Genomic DNA, 11,101 nt, shown 5'->3' with positions numbered 1-11,101 from the left:
CGGCCCAATCCCTTTTTGTCCCCCATAAACCCCCCACCAGAGCAGCCAAAGGTTCGCCATCGAGCCCCGCCCTCAACAGAGCAATCAAAGTTACATTGCCCAGCCTCGCCAAGGTTCTATCTTGGGACCCCTTCTGTTTAACATTTACATGCTCCCACTGGCACAGATTATAAAGAACAACAAAATAAACTATCACAGCTATGCAGATGACACACAAATATATATCACAATGTCACCAGGAGACCGAGGCCCTGTACAGGCTCTTGGTAAATGCATTGAGGAAATTAATGACTGGTTGTGCCACAATTTTCTCCAGCTAAACAAAAACAATAGTCTTTGGTGCCAAAGAAAAACGATTACAGGTCACCAGAGAACTTCAATCCATACACCTAAAAACCACAAACCAGGCGAGAAATTTGGGTGTAGTGATGGATGCAGACCTAAACTAAGAAAAACACATTAAGACAATAACAAAATCAGCTTACTATCACCTCAAGAATATTTCAAGGATAAAAGACCTTATGTCTCAACAGGACCTGGAAAAACTAGTCCATGCATTCATCTTTAGTAGGCTTGATTACTGTAACAGCATCTTTACAGGTCTACCTAAAAAATCAGTCAGACAACTGCAGCTCATTCAGAACTCTGCTGCTCGAGTCCTCACTAAGACCAAAAAAGTGGACCACATCAGTCCAGCTCTGAGGTCTTTACACTGGCTGCCTGTCCGTCAGAGGATAGACTTTAAAGTTCTGATGCTGGTCTATAAAGCTCTGAATGGTTTAGGACCAAAATACATCAGTGACCTCCTGACCCAGTATGAACCTTCCAGATCCTTCAGGTCATCTGGATCCGGTCTTTTATCAGTCCCCAGAGTCAGAACCAGACACGCAGAAACTGCATTCAGCTTTTATGCTCCTTATATCTGGAACAAACTCCCAGAAAGCCTCAGATCACCTGAAACACTCAGTTTATTTAAATCCAGGTTGAAGACTCACCTGTTCTCAGCTGCATTTGAATAAAACACCAAATCCACACTTTTAAGCTTAAATTTCAAAACCTACATTTTAACTACTGATTTTATCTACTGTTCTGATTTTATCTGTTTTGATTTTTGATTTTATATACTGTTTTGTTTGTTTGTTTGTTTGTTTGTTAGTGTGCTTGTTTTAATCAATTTTAAATCATTGTTTTTGTTTCTAATATATCTGTAAAGCACTTTGAATCACCTTGTTGTTGAATTGTGCTATACAAATAAACTTGCCTTGCCTTGCCTTACTAAGTTTGGGCAGTGGAATTCTAATATTTAATTAGTTTGTCGCTTAACAATGAGTAAGTAGCAGATACATCCAAACAGTTCATGGGTGGCAGCTTGTTAATGAGGCTCATAGAAATATGGTCACTAAAGGCTCCAGAAGACTAACCTGGTGGAGGTCAAAATGCTCACTTGGAAACTAAAGAAGGACCTTACAGTGGTCTCCATTATCCAAATTCTGCTGCATATATATATTCATTCCCCTATGAGCAATGTCATGTGACTCTCCAAACAGGCTGCTGGACATCAGGATGTGCAAACATGAAATTATAAATGTAGCAGGGAAGGAGTATTTCCAGGATTTCTGAAATGGGATGAAACAGGGGGAGCAAGAATGAGAATACGTAATCGGAAATAAAATCAGCACAGAAAACAATAGGCATCATTTTCAGGCTCATGTGTTCTTGTGCTCTTTAATAATTTTAATTAGTTATATATTGTTGGGTAGTTTGAGTTATAACAATGCAATTAATCTAAAAAGAATTTAAAAAAAATAAAAACTTCAAAATAAATGGAACAAAGAGCAAAACCTAGTAGCGTAAAAGCTTGAAGTAGCATAAGATTTTAAAAAAAAAGAAGAAGAAAATACTTAAAGTACTTCATGAATACTCGATTACATTCCTACTGGTCTGTCCCTGCTCTCCTCCAGTGGTGTTGGGCATCGTAAAACACTCGAACACCTGGTGCTATACACTCTATCTCACTCTAGCCTATCTCAATTCTCCTGCTTCTCTGTGCAGGTATGCCATGATGTCCAGCTTTAGGTTGGCTTAGATTTACATAAACTCATTTCTAACATACATTTGTTTTGTGTGCATTTTGTTTTGGGGAGAGTTAGATTTCTGGGGATGATGTGGTTGCCCATCCTTGTCTGTCACAGTGTGGTTAATCCAGGAAGAGGTCAACAACAAAATAAACTCAAAACCCTTTACCACTTACCTCTGGTGGCAAAACCATTCAGGACAAATGCTGAGCAAACTGAAATATAAAAACAGGATCCCACACTGGGCTTTGCATCCTTTTGCATAGAGCATTATTTAATTTAAAAAGAGTAGCGATACATTTAGAGTTGACAAAGTCAGTCCCATGGCATGGTACAGTACAGTACACAATTACAATGATGTAAATTCCCTTTTTAAATTTGATACACCACATTTCAGCATTAAACATTCTTCAATATCAGCAGCGCAAACCTTTTAAATGTTTATCATTTTTCTACTTGTCTAACAATGCTGTTATTTCAAGTCACACACATAATGAAAGAGGATTTGTGCAAATACACAGAAATTATAATTTAAAAACCTTTGAAAACCTCTAAGCAACACATCTGTGGGGGGTTTTTAGGAATGTCAGTCTCTTGTTTAGCATAAAGAAAGCACTGCGGATAATATCAAGCTGTTAATACAACTGTCAGAGAGCTTTTTGTGTGTAAGACGGTATACATTCATTTCATTTCTCTGAAGTGTTTCTTTGAGGACAGGAATGTCAAATAAAGGACTCGGTGTGGTTATCCCAGATTGTAACAGCAGGATGCTGAGTAAGAATTCATTTTTGAAGACATTAAAAGTCTTCAGTCTGTTTTGCAGACTCTGGGATGAATCCAGGATGTGTGCTCCCATTTTATCTGTCGCTGTCTTTACACATGCACAGGTGCAGCATGTGAAATGCTGATGGAAAAAAACAATAAAGGCATCAAAACACCTTAAAGGTCATTGCAGTCTCGGTGTTCTAGGCCAATTTCAATTGAAAGACTGAGTTTCACCAGAACAATGGCACGAGTAAAATCTCCAGTGTCACTTTGTGGGTTTCTTTTTTATAAACAGCTTCGACGTAAGCAGTGAAGCTGATATCCACATAGTAACACACTGTTCCTGTACTTTTGTTGGGCAGATAAAACTGAATAGTTACCTCCCAGGAGCTGAAAATTGAGATGTACTAAATGCTCTAAGAAAAGACTAAATGTACCCTGTGGATTAATCCTCAGTCTGGACGGCCTTCTATTGTTCACTAGCAGCTCTCTGCTCTCCCAGTTTCGTGCATTTTGCAAGTCCTATTTTAGGCATGCATCCATTAATGATTCCAAAACAGTCTTTAAATGAGTAAATGGTTTTAGTACCATGAACACATCGCATTATGTACATCTGGCAACAACATTAAGAGGCTCTTAAGGAAAAAAACAAAAACAGTCCTTCTTCATAAGGGCGACATAAAGAAACAGGAACCCTCACTTGTTAGATAAGGCTCAAAGGTGTGCGACAGTTACACAATCAAATCAACTGGAGTAGCCCGTTCTCTTGCAATGATTGACAGTCACCGAAATAAAGCACACATTTTTGAACACACACAAGAAGTAATAAAAATCATAAATAACAAAATGACAGTCTGTACACTCAATTAAAACACACACAGAAATAATCCCTGTCACACACATTTCATAGTAGTGGTAGTATCTACTGAGCGATGTAGTTTTCTTTGTTTGACCTCACTAAAAAGAGTCAGTGTAATCGTGTCGTAATCAGAATCAGTTTTTCTACTTTTAAACAACAGCAAATGGCATGAAAGACCAAAGAAAGACACATCCGGGTGATACAATAAAAGAAATGCTGAAGTTGGTGTTTGCCACTGACCCGCAGAGTGTGTGTTCGTGTTCAAGGTTAAAAATGGCGCTGGAGACGAACTGTGTTCTCCTCTCCACGCCTGGCGATGTAACCAAGGCAAATCCCTGCGTAAGGGCCGCGTGCACGTAGTGTAGGAAATGGGCAATGGGATGGACAGATTCTTCACACCACCTAGTTCCTCTCGCTCTGTGTGCAGTGCTGAAACTGGGCAAAGCTAAGGAACACCTGCTCCAGTGATATCTGACTCACGCAGTAGTCTTCAATGTGGTATTTCTCTTTGGCTGCCTCCAAAGTGCCAAACACCTAGATGGGAGTTGAGGAAGAGAGGACATGGAAAAGTGAAGATCACATTTAATACCTTTAATTTGCACACAGTTAAGCAGACAAAAAAAAGAAATCTACTTTTTCATGCACATCCAAATACCGGTTAGCTTTTATATATAAATCTTTTTGCTTTTCAGTATTTTTCAAGGCATTTTGTGCACCATGTATCACAGAAAGTTTGTATGTTAAAGTTATGATATGAATGCAGACGTGGAAAATGTTAAGTTGAAAACTTGATCAAGTTACAAGAGGACTAGAAAAAACTGACTTAAACAATGTAGTTACTATTTTGTCCAATAGAGGGAGATATAACACAGCACAAGTGCAGGGACTTATTTTCTTATTTGTGAGCGATCTACTTCAAAGTTCCTCAGAGATTACTAAAAACAATAATTTTTTTTAAAAAAGGACAAAAATAAATATAATTTCCATCATTTGTGCATTCATCTTTTTTTCACTTATCCAGGGATAGGTCAGGGGTAAACGTAAGAAAATAGAACATAATACGATCAATTAAAGTATAGACAAACAGATGCTGGGTAAAAGAACAAAAAAGTAACTGTACCTGTGCCCAGGTTAGTGTTTTGTCAGTCAAATGGTAATGCACCATTCCCTGGTGTTCATCCTTGAGCTGACTTCCTGTTGTGGAAGAAAACTGACAGTTAGATTTGCTTTGCTATTCTTTTACTTTGAAAATAATAGCTTAATCTGATGAGCTTATCGTCCCACTTGAGTGTTTCAGTAAACTGTAAATGTGCTGCTTGTGTGTTGTTTACCCTTTTGGAATATTTAGGTTTGACCGCATTGGTAAAATACAGACTCATTAAAAGGATTTAAAAGGCTTTACCACAAAGAAAAGGAACTTTATTGTATAGTTTATTAACAGTAAGGTCTTTGGATATTATGGCTTCTGTCTTTTGAGAAAGAGTAGCATACATTTTTGTTATTGGATATAGTCATAACACCACCAAGTGGCAGCAAACAGCTACAACAGGTAGAATTTCCTCAACATGCAATGCCATGCTTGAAGCTTAAGATATATATAATTATTTATGATCTTGGTATTTTCAATCCCTGAGAACTTACTTCTAGTAACTCACATTTTTTATGAGAAGTATTTATAGTTAGATTTAGAAATACTGAAACAACTCTTCCATCACGAGGCTCTGACCTGGGAAGGTGCTTTCAATGAAGTCTTTAAATAGCAGCAGGTCGCTGTCCTCCAGTTCAGCTTCTACATGGACTTTAGCCAGCAGCGTGTAGCCACTGCCAAACTTGCTCTTTAGATGTTGGGGACTCCCGAGGCACTTGAACTGACCATTGACCATCACTGCCAGCCTGGTGCACAGGGCCTCACACTCCTCCATACTGATGAACGAACATATCGGTGGGAAAGTTAGGTAGGTGTAAGTTTAACGAGATGGAGCAAATCAGCTGCTATCTACCATATTCTTTAGCATGTACCTATGAGAAGTGATGATTATAGCCTTGCCAGACTCCCGTGTGCGTGTAACAGCGTCCCACAGCAGCCTCCTGGCAACGGGGTCCATCCCAGTCGAAGGTTCATCGAGGAAGATGACAGGAGGCCCACCAATCAGAGCCATTCCTGCGCTCAGCTTCCGCTTATTACCGCCGCTGCATATGTCCATTACGCCACATTATTAGAAACACTTTTTCAAGCATTCTTCAGGATAACATGTGTATTCTCCCTCCACCAAAGAGCTACCTACCTGTAGCTGCGGACCAGTTTATCAGCATGAGGCTCCAACAGCAGCGAGCGCAGGACATTCTCCACGCAGCCAGACACGTACTTCTCTGGGATTCCTCTGAGCCGGGCGTACATACTCAGAGTTTCTCTTCCTGTCATGTGGTCCAATACGGCATCAAACTGAGGACAGTACCCTATGCGCTGCTGCACCTGTAATACAGAGATAAATCTTCTTTTTAAATATTTGTGTGTGTTGAAAGCAGTGTAGTTCGCCACTCTAGACTTTGTGGATTCTCCCATCTCCCTCCCTCTTACCTTCTTAATGTCTCTCCGGATGCTGTATCCATCAATGAAGGCATCTCCAGACGTAACGCTCTCATCACCTGTCAGCATCTTGAAAGTCGTGGTCTTTCCTGCTCCATTGAAGCCCAGCAGGCCGAAACACTCCCCTTTTCCTACAGCAAGAGACAGCCTGTCCACAGCCAGGAGACTCTCCCCGCTGCTGTACACCTGTGAAGAGGAGATAACAGTTTTACATGTATTTCAAAATTGGGACACTCAGTCCAAGTATTTAAAAAATAAGTCAAGACCTTTGCAAATAAGCAAAATACAGCTAAGCCACTTACTTTGCTGAGCTCCTGCAGAATGAGGGGGCTACCAACCATAGACTCTACTATCGGCTGGCACTCCAGAACCCGCTTCCTCTCATCGGCCACATCTCTGTCCTCTGGGAGCAGTGCTGTTGCCATAGGTACCTAAAAAACACACCAAAAAATGATATGATATCCACCTGATATTAAAAGGGATCATTAATTGCATTTCTATGCACACAGTTTCTATGTGAAATAGCTTTCTATGTGCCATTTTGGATAAGACAAGTCCGTTTTAGGTCAGTTACACTGCAGAAACATGTTTCAACTGATTCCCTTAAAAAGAGCATATAGGGTCTTAGGATTTGGTAAGTAGCTATTTTAGGAAACATTGTGCAGCTGTCTTTGCAGTGTGCATCGCTGACATGAGTGGGTCTGTGGGAAACACAACAAAACAATCATTTTAGAGCTGGACCTTCAGAATAACATGCCCATTAATAAAATACTGGCATTATAAGAGAGATGGACAATGGACACCTCGCCTGGTTTAATCTGACCTTTAGCCAAGTGACCTAAAAACAATCTGAAACTGAGCATTTAAAGCAGTCTGAAGCTATAGATGACCAGTATGAGCAAAAACCCGTAGTGGCCATAATTAATATATGCATTTATCATTGTAGCAGCGTAAATATGGCTATTTGAGCACAGTCAGTGCTTTCTTACAACAAGCTTCATTCACGTGGCTTTGTCTATGCCTAAGCCCTTTCAATATCTGGCCCAAGGATTCTTTTACGGGTAGGTTGGAGGAGCCATGTATCAAACTACCAAACTTCTAATTAGTAAAGGTCACGCTCTCTCTTCTGAGCCTCAGCTGCACCCAATACTAATAATATTATCTCCATGAACCACCACAATAGCCATGCATAGTGTCACAGTGCACCCTTGAGAAATTCCGCATGCGCACCACTACACAAATTCAAACGTAAGCATTAAATATTAAAAATAGAATGTTTTCTGCGATCATTAGTCATAACCCTGACCTTTCAAAAGCCTTTTGTGTCCGACCAGCTGCCTGACACCAGAGTTTACAGCCTTCCATTGCAAAGAAAAATCAGTTAATCTTCAACACGAGAAAAGAGAAAATGACCGAGATTGTGACTGTTTCACAAATGAAATAAATTATTTTTCTTACAATCACCTAATCACTTTTACTTCTAGTTTTAGCTCTGAGGTGTTTTCTTAAATTAGCAGCACAAATGATAATTTCATATGCAATTTTTCAATGTCAAATAATCACTAAAGTCCAACTGTTCAGCTTTGCATGGGTTTTACAGCTCCAAATATTATGTCCTTGTGAGGATGAATGCAGAGGTGATAATCCATTTTAGAACTACCAAGTGCCTCGAGGGTATCTATTCTGGTGAAGCAGATTAATATACTAATCAATATTTAATTCCTGCAAGACTGTTCCCTTGGAAAAAATAAAAAACACAAAAACATAACAATTCAAACTGACCGCATTTCAAATACAACATAATATAGACCACACTAGTAGCAGAAATGTTTGCAAATTAACCATGAAGAAATGTTTTATTCTTTTTAAGCATCCTCTTAATTCATCTACCTTTTTGCTCCTCCTGAACAGTGAGGTGAAAAGTCTCCAGAGAGTGTGGATGCACTGCAGCTCGATGACAAACAGCAGAATGATGAAGACCACACCCTGCACGGAGAAGGCCACGAGAAATCGTCCCACCCCGGGCTCTGACATCGAGAAGTAGTTTCGCTGGTATGTGATGTCTACAAACAGAGAATCACCAGGTTACCTCTGCACTTCACAGGTAAATTTCTGTACTCGCGGCACAAATAAAATAACTTTTAAGAATAAAAATCGAGCGATTAATCTTTTAGGCAGTACTTACTATATTGCTTGCAGATTACTTCAGTCACAAAACTGGAGGTGCAAAATGAGATATATTCATAGTTCTGGTAGAACTGGCTGAAGGACATTCCCAGGCAGTAGTTTGGGAAGATCAGGAACACCTTATCCAGCAAGTGTGACATGTGCTGCAACTCCAACTCTAGACAGGAAATATTATAATAAAAATATATTTAACGGGATGGATTTATTTTTTAAGCATTCTTCATCTTTTTTCCCCACGAGGACCTAAACGAGTGTGTAGAGATCCAGGGTTCTCATCACAAGTACGTTTCACAAACCAACTCCTTTTCACAAAGTTAATCCAGTTTACCAGTAGGAGGTAATAAAACATGATTCTTCACTGACTTCCCACACATACATATACTGTCTATTGTATTCAGTGAAGGACAGAGCCAAGCCAGAAGCACTGCTGCTGGGAGATGAGCCCTAATGCCAAAAAGAAGGACTAAGTGATTTTTTAAAATACATGAAGTTGGCACATTACATACTGCTGATCTGAGTTTATTTAAAATATTGAGTTTGTTAATGGAAAAAAATATTGAGCCATAAAAGCTCTGGTCACTTTAATAGGTACACCTTGCTAGCAGCCAACACTGTGGTCATAAATTGATGGACATGGTCAGCAACAGTCCTCAGGCAGGCTGTGGTGTTTAAATGATGCTCAGTTGATGCTAAGTGGAGCAATAAAAAATATCCTCCACTTCATTACATCACCAGCAGCCTGAACCGTTGATACAAGGCTGGGGGGATCCGTCCTTTCATGTTTACTCTGAATTTTAAACCCAACACACTGAAGGTTATAGCAGAAAATGGGACTCATCAGGTTTTTCTAATCTGCTATTGTCTAATTTTGGTGAGCCCGTGTGAACTGTACCCTGACTTTCCTCTTCATAACTGTGGCACCAGATGTGGTCTTCTGCTGATGTAGCAGTCTGTCTGTCACCAACATCAATGCCACATTCAGTCACTTAAATCACCTTTCGTCCCTGTTATGATACTTGTTTTTAACTTTAGCAGGTCGCCTTGAATATGTGTCTAAATGTCTAAATGAACTGAGTCGCTGCCATGTGATTGGCTAATTTAAAATTTGCTCATTTGTAAACAAGTGTACCTAAAAAACAACTAGCTGTATGAAAAAGATGGGTTGTCGTATTTTGACTGGTGACCATCCATAACTGCTCTCACCTGGGATCGTCAAGATGGTGACAGCCAGAAAGGTAGCAGTGCCTGAGATCATGTTGAAGATGGTGAGGCGTGTGTATGCAGTAGCAGCAGTGGAGAAGAGGAAGCTGAGCAGGTACATAAGAGGCACCACAGCCCAGCCGTACAGCAGAAGTAACAACAACACATCTATAAGGTGGTTGTCCTCTAGAAAAGCACTGATTCCAAAAGCCTGGAACACCACCTGAAAGAAATATATATATATATATATATGCATACAACAGATTCACAAAACCCTATATTGAAACCAGTCAATCTGCCTTATCCTGTCTGAGTATTGCAGTAGTAACAGATGTCATACTGACCAGCATGAGGAGACAAGGCAGCAGGAAGTTGACCAGGTCCCAAAGCAGGGCTGAAAACCAGAAGTTTGCCAGGTAGACGCCGCTGACCTGTTGCACATGCTTGGACTTGATGGAGGACTCTGTTACAAGCAGCAGGGCAAAAGTGCTGGACAGGGAGGCCATCCCATACATCAGGTTGATAGCAATGGCAAACCCTGTCTTACTCCTACATAAAATGGAATGAAAGAGTGCGACGATTACACCACAAGATGGAAAAGAGGTGGGAAAAGGTTGCAGACAGGGCGTCTTTCTATGTCCCAAGTCTTACTGCTATAACATAACTTGAATACAATTTAAATGCCTGATTTATATTTCAGAAACCAGAAATCTTAACCCTGTTAAGACTGGTGTGGTGATGTGTTGGTCTCTACCAACACTTTAGGGATGATACCCAGCAGCAAAATGTTCCACTGTCTGTGTCTGCCTCATTTGCTGTAGGTGGACAAGCAGTGCAGAGATCATTTTTTTCTAAGTCCACAGTGAAAGAAACACCCAAGGTTTTCAGCTACACATGGGTTTAGTCACCCTAAAAGAAAGGAAGCAAATCTGCTTCATGTAACAATGATGTGTCACTTTGGCTCACCCTCATCACTGCAGGGTTATTTTCCAAACAGTAAACGGTATTAATGAGCTCGACTAGAGAAAAAACACAGCAACACTTTGAATGTTTGAGCCTCGTGACAGTGAAATTAAAAATATTGTAGGGCAAACATCCTGCAACATCAAACACGAGAAAACTGTTTGAAGCTGGAGAAGAGAGATGTTAGTTACTTCATACTGGGAAGTGCTGTGAGTTGGTTTCAGCTGTTTACTCACTCACACCTTCTTTGGGTGAAAGGAAAGAGCTTCATTTGAACAGAAGTACACATGTGCTGATTGTTTTTATTTATTTATTTTTAGAAAAATCTAAAATTCTGATTCAAGGAAAGCCCTAGGTGTATGCATCACATACAAAAATGACTAAATTGAGAAAATCTAACTTCTATTGTCTAATTTCTGTGATTTTTAAGTTGCTTGGAACTGTGCTCTTAAACTAACTTCTATT

General features: G+C 39.9%; 1 protein-coding gene across 1 annotated transcript in view; it reads right to left on the bottom strand.

The window, feature by feature from the left end:
* Positions 1–2,322: 2,322 nt before the first annotated feature.
* Positions 2,323–11,101, bottom strand: part of abca3b (ATP binding cassette subfamily A member 3b) — a 32,392-nt gene continuing 23,613 nt past the window's right edge. Inside the window, exons 21-31 of the mRNA XM_006791426.2 lie at positions 10,018–10,222; positions 9,677–9,896; positions 8,472–8,630; positions 8,177–8,349; positions 6,589–6,717; positions 6,278–6,472; positions 5,985–6,172; positions 5,719–5,889; positions 5,426–5,622; positions 4,820–4,893; positions 2,323–4,233 (exon numbers count right to left, since the gene is read on the bottom strand). Of these exons, the coding sequence (XP_006791489.2) occupies positions 4,102–4,233; positions 4,820–4,893; positions 5,426–5,622; positions 5,719–5,889; positions 5,985–6,172; positions 6,278–6,472; positions 6,589–6,717; positions 8,177–8,349; positions 8,472–8,630; positions 9,677–9,896; positions 10,018–10,222 (1,843 nt within the window). The 3' untranslated portion in view covers positions 2,323–4,101. The remainder of the gene's footprint in view (positions 4,234–4,819; positions 4,894–5,425; positions 5,623–5,718; positions 5,890–5,984; positions 6,173–6,277; positions 6,473–6,588; positions 6,718–8,176; positions 8,350–8,471; positions 8,631–9,676; positions 9,897–10,017; positions 10,223–11,101) is intronic.

This window comes from Neolamprologus brichardi, chromosome 4 (assembly GCF_056152115.1).
Source record: "Neolamprologus brichardi isolate AB-2024 chromosome 4, ASM5615211v1, whole genome shotgun sequence".
Classification (NCBI taxonomy): Eukaryota; Metazoa; Chordata; class Actinopteri; order Cichliformes; family Cichlidae; genus Neolamprologus; species Neolamprologus brichardi.
The sequence above is the reverse complement of the archived record's forward strand: the minus strand, read 5'-3'. Positions and strand labels throughout refer to the sequence as shown.